Source organism: Podarcis gaigeae, assembly GCF_964106915.1.
Source record: "Podarcis gaigeae genome assembly, chromosome: 3".
NCBI classification, from domain to species: Eukaryota; Metazoa; Chordata; class Lepidosauria; order Squamata; family Lacertidae; genus Podarcis; species Podarcis gaigeae.
In genome coordinates this window covers 67327581-67340370 of record NC_139680.1, presented here as the reverse complement: position 1 = coordinate 67340370, position 12790 = coordinate 67327581, and the positions used below count along the sequence as shown (strand labels likewise).

Below are 12790 nucleotides of genomic sequence, written 5' to 3'. Positions count from 1 at the left end.
TAAAAATGCTCCTCAAATATTTTAACTAGGGTGTCCCACAATCAAAATCAAAAGAGGAGATATTTCCCTGTCTACCTAGTCATGTAAGTTGAGATAAAATATAAAAGAATACAGAAAGGGATTTAAAAATTTGGTGCCATTCTTTGTAAAATGCCAACATGGAACAAGAAATACACATGAATGCTACTGAAAAGGCCTGTAACGCTAATGAAAGTAACATGTACTCTGATCTTATTGTAGAACACTCCAGAATGTAGGAAACAACAGGAACTATGTTCCATATGAGATAGCATGGAGCTCTAGACATTATGAATCCATCTTTTACTCCTCCAGGAAAAAGAAGCAAAATGTTTCTTGGACTCAGAGAAACACAGTGTTTCAGCAGCTGTATCTGCATCTGTTGCACATTCAAAACCAACATGTCATGTAGAAAGCTAAGTTATGCACTGTGAGTTTTAAATTCAGGGGACATTTTATTATTTGATCAGCACCTTACAATATGTGGCCTTGACACCAGTAGCTACTCCAATAACTACCCCTTTAGAATACCCATGCAGAAATGACCACTCTAGTTGTACAAACTTTATGAGCAAAGTTTCATTGGGCTACTTACCAGCTCTGTTTTCACTTGATGAAATCTGAAGATCTGCAAGATGGGATCCCTTTTCATCTAAATCTGACTTGTTACTTGACAGAGGAGTAAAAGCACTTCCAGCAGATAATGTTGGGGTGGTAAGACTACTAGAAACAGTGCCAACTGGTAGAGCAAGGTTGCTATAATCTTTCATTGACTCTTGAGCAATTGGTAGCGAAGACTGTACAAGAGCTGTAAAACAGAACACACATACAACTTCTTACAACCCTATGCATGCCTACCCACAATGAAGTCCTGGTATATTCAATAGGATTTGCGCCCTAGTAGAAGTGTTAAAGATTGCAGCTTATGTTGCAGTATCACAGTGAATTCTTTTCATATAGTTGTATGTGCAAATGATGTAATAAAAAAATCTGGTAATCCTAAACTATAGACTAAATATGCTATTTGCAGTATTATCAAGCTACCATTTACAGCACCACAAAATGAACACACATTTACTTTGCCTTCACCTTACAAGCAAACAAATCATTTTAAAAACAGTTTGCTATCAAAGTAGCTATCATAGAGGCTGGCAAGTTTCTCCTGAGCTACAACTATTTCCATTGATCTATACAATTAAAAACAAAGGACATATTCCAATATAAATACACAACACAGTTAATGTTTTTTTTTTAAATTCTCATCAGTAGCTCCCTCCAACAAACATACCAAATGTATTTTAAGTTGTCCTCTAAATGTAGGAGCCATTTTGGAGTTTGGTGAAAGAGCGCTGCCTAACTGAAGACACAAGAAGGAAAGATATAAACTAACTTACGGGTTGGAACTACCGGAGGTGGAACAGGTGGTGGAACTGGGGGAGGCAAATAACCTAGAAAAAACAAAGAATAAATCTGAATAGACAAAGCCAGCAAAAGTGATCTGAATAACTTATTTGTATAGAAGACAACATTCACTGCATACAGTCGTACCTTGGTTTTCGAACACCTTGTCTCGAACGTTTTGGCTCCCGGATGCCACAAACCTGGAAGTGAGTGTTCTGGTTTGTGAACTTTTTGGGAAGCCGAACATCCAACGTGGCTTCTGATATAAGAGTGCAGAAAGCTCCTGCAGCCAAATGGAAGCTGCTTTTTGGTTTTCGAACATTTTTGGAAGTTGAACGGACTTCTGGAATGGATTCCGTTCGAGAACAAAGGTACAACTGTATTTGCAAGTGCTCGACTGAATAAAAATTATGAGCAAGCGGTATTATTTAAACCAATATATTCTGTTTTGCATCTTTTGTGTTTTAAAGTGCAGTTGTATGGGGTTTTTTATTTTTTGTTTCATCTTCTTGTAAGCCGCTCTGAGGTTTTTACAATCAAGTGGTGTATAAATTTTAATGAAATAAAGGAGTATCATTTAAGCATTACAAGTTAAATAAAGATACGTCAGTTAACTCCAACAGCCCATCCTATGTATGCATACTTAGAAGCAAATCCCACAGGATTCAATGAAGTTTACATCCAAGTATGGATCTTTTAATCAGATCAATCTATGTGAATTTATGCATAAATTTATGTCTAAATTATATAAAGGTAACTTACCAGGAGGTGGGTGTGAAGGATTGAAGCTTGCTCTCATGAAGGGAGGTGGAGGAATTGGACTATAGCCAGGAGGAGGGACAGACATTGTAACAGGAAATGTTGGTGGTACTAAACTAACTGCTGGCACAGATGGAGCTACAGGAATCTGTTTAGGAGAAAAGTAAAGTATGTCTTCAATATTTACATAATCCCGTTATTTTAAGGCTATGCAGATTTACTGGGAAGTAAGTCTCACTGAATGTAGCAGTACTTCCTCTGGAAAACATGCCTAGTATTGGGATGTATAAGTAATAATTAGAATCAAAATCTACGCAATGACAATAGTAACTATGGTCTTCCAAAATGTGAATTAAAGGCTGTTAAGCCTGCTCCATCTTGCAGTGTCACTTCTTACTAAATCTACTGCACACTGCTCTGATCTCCTCCACTGAACAGAGTGATCTGGGACTTTGGGTACCCTACTCTGTCACTTAACAGCCAACCAGCACTATTGTACTGTATCAATATTGCCTAAAAATCATGTCTGATTGGCTGAAATTTCCCAACATTTTGGAGCTTAAGTGAATACAGAAAGTCCTTAATACAAAAAGCTAACTCAAAGGTATTTTGGTTAATTGAAAGAAACAAATGACTAAGTAAGAGAAAAAGAGATCCCTGAAATAATTAAGCAAAAACATAAACAATTAAACTCACAAAAACAAACTCCCAGATCTGATGAGACCCTGCAGTGAGCAGAGCAGAATCTAATAACATACGACCGGCAGGGAATATTGCCTTTTCATCATTAGTGTACAATGAAAATTCACAGGAAATCCAATTTTCAAACTCATCCAGAGAGAAAATAGGAACTGGATGTCTAAAAGCAACCACTTATCCTTAGAGGTTCAGAGGAGATTCTTGTCACACTTGCCTACCACCTATGTGTTAGTTTCTGTTTCCCTCACTGAGCAGCAGCTGCAAGTCATGGGACTTTGTTTTCATTCCACAGTGCAGATACTGTTGGATTCTCACGGGAAAGGGAGACTGGATGTGACGTTCACTGGTTTCCTGTTTCTTTGATCTTTCGTTTCTTTGGGAGTTGCTCTCTGCTTCTCACAGAGACAAAGATGTATATTTGTATGCTCTCAACATAGGTTAGAAATAAAGCTTGGCAATGTAGCACCATATCTGCTTCATCCTTTCATTTGCGGACTCTGGGATGTTTACTCTGCTGGGCTCAAGGCAAGATGAGCCATATCAGCTCAAGGGCCGGAGCTGAATAAAACTAACACTATGTGCTTAGAGCTCGACTCTACTGAAGGATTTCCTCTGGTCCATTTTGTGGTGATTGTCAAGAGGCTGAAATAGGTGCCCATGCTAATGACTGTGAGTGGGACCTCCACACAGAAAAGGACAATCATAATCTTTCAGCACTGAAAGAATCATCACCTGCTAGGCCTGCTTTCGGACTTAGGGATGTATATACTAAATAAATATCTCTTCAGACCATCTTAAACCTGCAGCATATTTTAGGGTGTTATTGGGTTGTTATATATATATATATATATATATATATATATATATCCAGGTAGTGCTTTCCTTCAGATGCACAACCTTTAGACATAAAAACGGTTAAAAGTGTATAGTTAGTGTCACTTTACATTGCATAGACAATAAAAGATACTCATAATTATGGAGTACTAATAATTGGGTGTTTCTTCAACTCACAGCTAACTAGAGCATTGGGAAAGTGAGCATGCAGGGAGAGAGATTTACTGTAAATCAGGGGTGGCAAAATGCTGGTCCATGAGCCTATTCTGGCAGCCTTCTAGCCCCTGATCAGACAGCAGCTCTAAACAAAGCACCTCTTCTCACCACCAGTGAACAGATAGGAATGCTCCAGAAACAAGAAGGAGCACAATGATGTGATCCATGTTACCTGGGTGCTCAGCAAGCTCAGGAAGCATTGGAGGAGACAGTTATACACCTTCCTGTTTCTGGAGCATTCTGATCTGCCCACTGGTGATGAGAATAAGGGGTTTCATTCTGTATCATCAAAGCTAGAGTGATTTTGATCCTGATCATCCTTGGGGAAAGTGTGTTGAGTTGGAGGTGAGTTAATTCTGACTTATAAATTATAATGGAAGATGGAGGGGATGGAATGTCCACTGTCTCTATTTGAGGGGCTTACTCTACTGTCATCCCCTATCCCCGGTCAGCAGGTCGTTCCCCACTGCTGCTGGGGAGATTGGGAGCCCTCATCCCTTGCCAGACTGGCTATATCAGTGGTCCCTTACTAGCTGAGTGCACTCTTGAGGGCTGGACCTGTAGTCTATCTGTTTTAGCATATATCCCCTTCCTTCTGCAGTTGGCAGCCCTTCAGCTTATTGGATAGCAACCTTCCTGGACAACTTGCTTTAACATCCATGGGCATAGCCAAGGGGTTGCGGTTGGGAGCAGCTGCTGCCCCAATCAAGAAAATAAATAAAATTGCTTAACTGACCAATCGTGTCACAGATAACTCAGTTCTGCCCCCCCCCACAACATAATGCCTGACTATGCCCATGCCAAGACCCAATAACAGAAGTATAAATTCTTCACTTTCTGCTTTTCAAATGGTATGGGGGATGAGGGGGACTTCTCCTACAAACTGCAGGGGGTCAGAAACCTTCTGCTAAAAGGGGAAGCAAAAACTGCCTGGCTTTGCAGGCTGCAAAAGTCAGGCGTTTGTGCTAGATGGCAGCAATAATCGAGAAGGGTAGAGTAAAAACTTTTGAAACCAGAAAATTTCAAGTCCTGCTTGCTGACACAGAATATAACCCATTCCATGTCTGACTACCTTTCCTGGATGAGAAAAGCAAAAACAGAATCGAGTCCAATACTAACCTGTAGCATAGTGACAGACTGTGTGTAAGTTTCTGTTTGGGTTGTTACGGCTGTAGTCTTGTCAACTGTTGTAGTCTGGGTTGTTTGCACAGGCTCTTTTGTGGTCTCTGAGCTTCTTGCGGTTTCCCATTCTTAAGAAAAGAAACAAGATAATAAGATTTAATTAGTGTTTCAATAAAGGAAGAAAAGGACGATTGGTCTTACCTGAATAGTAGATTTATTAGGTGGGTGATGTAGTATTTGGACTGGGCTGTTTCTCTTGTATGAGACTTAGACAAGAGCAAATAATTGTGTGTGGCAGACCGCTTCTCAGTTTTTCGGACTTGCCAAGCAGGAGCATGGTCGCAAAAATCTAAAACTAAATTAAATACAAGGGCCTACCTCCCCGCAACTAACACGTGAACAAGAACAAGAGTAAAGAAAATCAACTCCCCATAATAAAATTCAGACATATATAGCATCCACCTCCTGACAATGTAATGCAAAAGAAATAATGTCATATAATGTATACAGTAAGAAACTGTTAAGGAAGCAGCGTGTGGTTGCTGTAACAGGTAGCCCACGCCACAAAAATCATTGAGGAAAATGGCAGTCCAACCGCTGAAACAGCAACTGCCAGCAACAGGAAATAAAGACCAAAAGTAAATAATTAATTGGAAATAGAAGTAAAACACTGGACATAGGTTAGCAAAAGACTTTTAGCAGGCAGACAGGGTTTTTTTTGGGGGGGGGTGGCTGTTTTACCTCAGCAGAGGACAAATCAAAGGGCAGACAGCAACAGTAACCAAGACTGGACAAAGTATCTGGACAGATTAAGAAGATGAAGATTGCGAAGTAACTAAGAATAACAAAGAATGGTGTTACAGAGGACTCAGTTGAATAACAGCCAACAAAACAGTGGTCTACCTCCCACAATTCTTTGCTCCTGTCTGAGTCTCATGAAAGAGGAACAGCCCATCGTCTACCACAATAAATTGAAAATATTAAAGCATTTTCAGAATACTTTCCATGAAACCTAAATCTTTTTAATGACTGGAGAATAACGGGATATGCTCAGAAAAACTGCCTGGTCATAGCCAATTCATGAAAACTTTTATGCACAGCTAGATGTGAACTACTAAGCTTGCTCTTTGAATCTACAGTGAAGGCAGTCAACAATTTGTGCCTGATAGTTTTAGAAACTCTTATATCGTATCGACAGTTTGTTGAAAACCATTAACTAGAGTTGTTTTGTTATATCATCCTTATAAGATCTAATATGGCAAGTTTTAGAGCACAATCCTACATGTTTACTCAGAAGTAAATACAAGTATGCCCTATGGAACTGACTCCTTGGTGAATTAGTTTAGTATTGTCAATCAATCCTAAAGAAGCTTACTCAGTAAGTCCTAATGAGCTGAATGGGAGTTACTGCCAAAGAAGGGTATAGAGGACTGCAGTCTTAGTCTGGCAATCATTCTAGTGCAAGATAGAAATTTTCTAGTGACTTTAGAAACTGGACACTTATGATTCAGTCTGACTGCCACCTGCTAGCCTACCTCTTAATTAGTATGATAACAAAACACCTGTCATTATTAGTCTAATGGGCACATCTAGTATCTCGGGAAAACATTTTTCTGTAACAAAAGATGAAAATAAATAAACGATTCTTACCACTATTTACTGTTTCCTGGTCAATCATGCCTCCTTCTGCAAAGCCATCTAAATCATCCAATTTAACTTTTTCCCAAGGTATATATGAAACTCCAACATCTGCATCCCAAAATTGTTTGTATTCAGTTTTCACACCTTTGTTTAAAGCCCATGCAATCTGAAAATAGAATACAATTCAATAGTTATGGAAATAAATCACAACTAACATTTCTACCAGGCTTTTGATCTCCTTTCAAACATACTAACCAACAGTCCTATTACATTGTTCATAAGATGGAAGAACTCGCTATGCAAAACCTTCAATATATCCAAATTAAAATGAATTCTTTCACCATCATGTAATTATTTTCCTCTTCTGAGTTATACTTTCTACAACTTCATTGTCAAGTTATTTAGCACAGACCAAATTCTTTGAGCCTTTTTGTCCTCTACAATTATTGTGTTGTACTTGCCTGAAATTCTTCCCCTATACCAATCCCCCCCAAATGATGCTCTAATGCAGATACTGTTACCACCAGCCATAAAGTTATATTAATTGGTGTTTTAAAACTGTGTTCCTGTTGATTTCCCATTTTGAAATATTCCACTTGTAATTCTAATCACTGTCTTGACAAGAAAATTATTCTACATAGTATCAAGAAATTCCTATTTTTTCTCAGTAACTATAGATATTACCAACCATGAAATGTTATATTCTTCACTGTATATGAAAGCATACAATTAATATAATTTATCTTGAAGATGAATAATATGAAGATGTACCTTAATAATTTTAGATCCAATCTTGTAGGATCCAGAGCTTAGTTTCTGAAGAGCACGATAGGCATCTTGTCTATGAACCATACAGACATACGCACAGCCCCTGGGAGGGATCATCTAGAAGCAAGAGTCAAGTAATAGTAAAGTGTAAACTAATGGCTAAGAATCAGGAATGGCCATCATGGTGGGGCGGTGCTATCCTCTCAACTCTGGTGTTGCTGCCACTTACTAGGATTGTGCAGAGCTGTGCATCAGGCAAAGTCTCTGGTGCTCCCATCCTGTGCTCAGAAAGCTCTGACCTTACCACTGCCCTGTCCTAGTACACAGCAGTGATACTGAGTGTCAAGAAGATGACTCCACAACACTCTTGAAGCTGTGATCCCATCTCCACCACCACCACATACACACACTTTATGTCAGCTTCCCCTCCTTCAGCACCCACCATGCCATTCTGGAGGGTCAACCTGACTTTCAGGAGTGACTTTTCAAGAACCACGATGAGCTGCAGATGCAATGGAGAGGCAGGCAAACCTGCCTTGTTGTGTAAGCAGAACTCCACTTAAATTCCTCTAGAACTAGCTAGGAAGTACAGTTACCTCTATGTAAAAAGGTAAAGGTAAAGGGATCCATGAAAATTAAGTCCAGTTGCGAACAACTCTGGGGTTGCGGTGCTCATCTCGCTTTAAAGGCCGAGGGAGCCGGCGTTTGTTTGCTTCTGCAGACAGTTTTTCCAGGTCATGTGGCCAGCATGACTAAGCCGCTTCTGGCGAAACTAGAGCAGCACACGGAAATGCCATTTACCTTCCCGATAGAGCGGTACCTATTTATCTACTTGCACTGTGTGCTTTCAAACTGCTAGGTTAGCAGAAGCTGGGACAGAACAACGGGAGCTCACCCCGTCGTGGGGATTCAAACTGCTGACCTTTCGATTGGCAAGCCCAAGCAGCACAATGGTTTAACCCACAGCACCACCCACATCCCTTACTGCTATGTACTAACTCTTATTTTCTACTAACGAGTACACAACTGTTCAAACAAGGTTATATTATTTTTAAAAAGACATATGCTGATTATTTCACTTACATTTATAGATTCTATTTGTCCAAATTCTTCAAATAAATTGGTTAAATCTTGCTGGGTGGCTTTCTTGTCCACCTGACCAACCCAAAGTGTAGTACTGCAGACTGTAAAAACAAATTTTGAATAAATCAAATAAGAGTTTGTCGCATATGCTCACTTAAGCTGGAATCTTTTACGCAGGCTTTTGCCACAGACAAGCTAAAGCAAGTTGGGGCCTTGCACAGGGCATGCAATGTATCAAACCAATAAATACAATTGTTTAATTTAAGCAGAGAATTCTACTCTTAACTAACCCCTACCATAAAGCATGTAAAATCTCATGCCAAAACTAATATGTACCGTAAACACATTGCAGGAAAGTGAATTAGGAAACGTTAGGAAAAAATGTCCCAAGAAATCAGTCTCAACCCTCTGCTTCTTTTGAAAGAATGACTAATAATAAATTAAATATTATTTTATTCTTAGAAACATTAAAGTGCAAGCAGATGACTTACCACTTAGTGTTTTTGACCGTATAGGAGGCAATCCTTTTTTCTGTCGTTCTTTTTCCCTCTCTCTAGCTCTTCTTTCACTTGAGTAGGACCTGGAGGACTTCCTCTTCCTTTCCCTTGATCTAGAGCGCGAACGCTTTCTATGTTTACGCTTTCTAGAGCCAGATCGTGATCTGGACCTTCTTTTTCTTGGAGACCTGTAAAATAATTGGTTCAATGCTGCTAAAAGAACACTCATAAGAAAAGCACAAAACTCATTTTGGTTTTTGAACTTTGGGACAAAAAAATAATAATCTACTATATTAAGAAAATTACAAAATTACCTTGAGCGGGATCTTGAACGTGTTCTTGATCTTGCAGGAACTACAGGTTTCTTTTCCTCTTGCTCAAATACCTCTTGTTCTACAACTTCTTGACTTTCATCTATGTCCATGTCCTGAATAGAGAAGAAAGAGGGGCTCACAGCAAAGTACAGGAAAACATGCTCACAATAATTTCGCAAAAGCAATCTATATGCACAAAATGGCTTGCATATGAAGGTCTTATTCCTCATTGCAGTTCTATTCGCAGAAAAGAGTGATGTGGGAAAATCCCCACATGCAGAATTTGAGGGTATATGTGCTATTCTCTTGTGGTGCACATATTCATGAAATTATCACTAGATAGCAACCATCTGTTCAATGAATGGGGAAGAATTCTTAGGCCCAGTATCATATCAATAGCATACTGCTGCCCAGGAAGACCCTAACAAAGGCTAGTGCATTTATCCTTTATTTTACAAAATTTACATTACTGATCTTGTAAAACTGTAACCACAGAGATCACACTTCATAGATGTAAACAGAAACAGCATATTTCACCTGTTGTTGAACATCCATTGAATTGTCAAGATTTGTTTCTACTTCTAAAAACTGCTGGTGGCTGCTGTCTTGTGAAGGTGATGCTGAATGCTCAGAACCAAAATTCCCTTCTTGTGTTTCCTCAGGACTTGCCTGCAAAAAGAAATTATACAAGGTTAATATTTCCATCCGTTTTACCTGAAACTGTACTGGCTTTGCAGGAGGCGGCATGCTGTACATATGTAGCAGCCCAATTTGGCATTAACTTGTATCATTATTAGAATATTTGTTGGTTTGTTTGTTTTTGCCCAATTATGTGGAAAAAACCAAGAGAAGAGCCGTTGCAATTCTAGTGAGGAATCGAAACATTAATATTATGAACTGCAAAAAATATTGGAAGATGAACTTAGAATGCATAGTTCTGCATTTTAAGGAACTGCTGTATCAAAAATTACATTTATTGTTTATTTATTAAATTTCTATATTTCCCTTCATCCGAGGATCACAGGGTGGTTTACTATATATATATATATATATATATATATATATATATATATATATATATATATATATTTGCTTTCGTAGATTTTCACGGGTACAGGAATGCAGGTTTTGGTGTCCTCGGGTGTCTTCCCGTGTAAAAGTTGGGGTGTCTAGGCGACGTTTCGACGAGGTCTCACTCGTCATCTTCAGGCTGGTGCTTTCGGCTTCTTGTTACTGGAACAGAGCGGGATCTCAATGTTTGAGTTCCTATAAATACTGTAGAGGGGGTGTGGTGTCTAGCCTCCAATGTTCTGGGCAGAGAGGAAGTTCCCAGGCTAGTGTGCCTTTTCTTCTCACAACATGAACAAGCGTGACGACACATCCCGCTTGCCAGACATCTGGAAATTAGCCCTCCCCACAAAAACTGACACCAGATCCAGAGGCACACAGAACGCCAACACCAATCAACCACACCAGACCCAAACCCAGACCCTCTCCACAGATGAATTACTGACACCATCCAGTAGCCAATCCATGGTGGCACCTCCGGATGCTGCACCCCCCTGCAATCCCTACACAGATCTGGCTGACACAGCCACAAAACCACAGCTCGCCCCTATACACGAAGCCAAGCCAAAGCACAACTAAGTGCAATACAGCCATCTTCTCAGGAAAACTCTTCACAAAGTTCAAGAGGTCAAGACACAAAGACTTTAGCAACTAATCCACACCTAATGACCCACCTAAGTGGTACTCAGGATATCACTCAAGAAATCACTCAAGGTATCTCTCAAGTAATTAAGGAACAAAAGAAGAAAAGGCACACTAGCCTGGGAACTTCCTCTCTGCCCAGAACATTGGAGGCTAGACACCACACCCCCTCTACAGTATTTATAGGAACTCAAACATTGAGATCCCGCTCTGTTCCAGTAACAAGAAGCCGAAAGCACCAGCCTGAAGATGACGAGTGAGACCTCGTCGAAACGTCGCCTAGACACCCCAACTTTTACACGGGAAGACACCCGAGGACACCAAAACCTGCATATATATATATATATATATATAGGTTACACAGGAGAAGTTAACAAATTTGCTGCTTTTTGAGACTAAAATTATGACTCCATCAAATGCCACTCAGAGCATAGATTCATAAATCCAGATGGATATGTTAGATGTGTGTTAGATGTCAAGGCTTGGTGACATCTAGTGGCAAATCTACTCAGGTTTTCTCCTGAAAAATGGAAAAAAAAATTCTCCTGAAAAATGAAACCAGTACTGAAGAATACCAATATTAAACTAATTCTCAACATTACAACTCTGTTCAGAAATATACGATTTTTAATTCATCCACCTCAAAGTTTGCCAACACCTTTTCACTATGCGAACCCTGTATTTCATTTGATGACAATTTATAACTAGACCGTTGTGAGAGAGGTTAGTTTTACCCTACTGATGATGTATTGTTGCGATCGTAATCCTGCTCAGTACAAGAGGAAAGGCAGGTTCAGACCTTTGGTGTATGTGATTGGCTGAGGAGCCAATGGGGTAAAGCCATGATCCGTCGGATTATAACTGAACGCCTCTAAGTCAGAATCCCCCCCAACGTATTTATAACTATTATCTAAATCCCACTTTAGCGGTGTTTCTGCTATCAGAATATTTTTATTGAAACAATCCATTTTCTTTCAAATCCATTCCTAGTCTGTCAATTCAGATACTCTTTGTACAAGTCCTTTGCAAAACTATGTAAATCTACAAAGTAGGGCTGCTATGCTCCAAATTCACAGTTATGGAGGGATGTTAACTAATAGTATTATTTCGGGGTTATGACACTAGGAAAAAAGGCCTAAATTATGCAAGCCTTTCTTCATAACCTTCTGCCACCCCACTTGAATAGTTTGAACCTTGAAGAAGAAGAAGAAGAAGAAGAAGAAGAAGAGGAGGAGGAGGAGGAGGAGTTTGGATTTGATATCCCGCCTTTCACTCCCTTTAAGGAGTCTCAAAGCGGCTAACATTCTCCTTTCCCTTCCTCCCCCACAACAAACACTCTGTGAGGTGAGTGGAGCTGAGAGACTTCAGAGAAGTGTGACTAGCCCAAGGTCACCCAGCAGCTGCATGTGGAGGAGCGGGGACGCGAACCCGGTTCCCCGGATTATGAGACTACCGCTCTCAACCACTATACCACACTGGCTCTCCAGTTTGGACTTGAAAGCTGCTTAAAGAGAATGTCATTGGGATATTGCTACATACTCCAGTTTGCGTTTAAGCCACTTTCACCAAACCCTCATCCCCAAGCACTTTTTGATCTCAGGGAAGTGCTTCTTGGTGGCAACTGATTCGAAGAAATCACTTCAAAACAAACATACACACACAGTTGCATGTGTGCCTCTTTGTACTGCTGCCTTCACTGTGTGAAAAACACTAAAAGTAAGTTATAAT

General features: G+C 39.8%; 1 protein-coding gene across 7 annotated transcripts in view; it reads right to left on the bottom strand.

Annotated features, from left to right (window-relative positions):
- SCAF8 (SR-related CTD associated factor 8) overlaps positions 1-12790 on the bottom strand; it is a 71894-nt gene that overhangs the window by 37655 nt on the left and 21449 nt on the right. For all 7 annotated transcript variants that reach the window (XR_014562482.1, XR_014562483.1, XM_083732180.1 and 4 more), the window contains exons 10-19: positions 9890-10021; positions 9353-9465; positions 9033-9226; positions 8542-8642; positions 7462-7575; positions 6700-6856; positions 5047-5177; positions 2182-2326; positions 1413-1466; positions 614-826 (exon numbers count right to left, since the gene is read on the bottom strand). Coding sequence is in view for 5 of the 7 variants with exons in the window: in XM_083732180.1 (XP_083588306.1) it covers positions 614-826; positions 1413-1466; positions 2182-2326; positions 5047-5177; positions 6700-6856; positions 7462-7575; positions 8542-8642; positions 9033-9226; positions 9353-9465; positions 9890-10021 (1354 nt within the window). In the remaining 2 variants the exon portion in view is untranslated. The remainder of the gene's footprint in view (positions 1-613; positions 827-1412; positions 1467-2181; positions 2327-5046; positions 5178-6699; positions 6857-7461; positions 7576-8541; positions 8643-9032; positions 9227-9352; positions 9466-9889; positions 10022-12790) is intronic.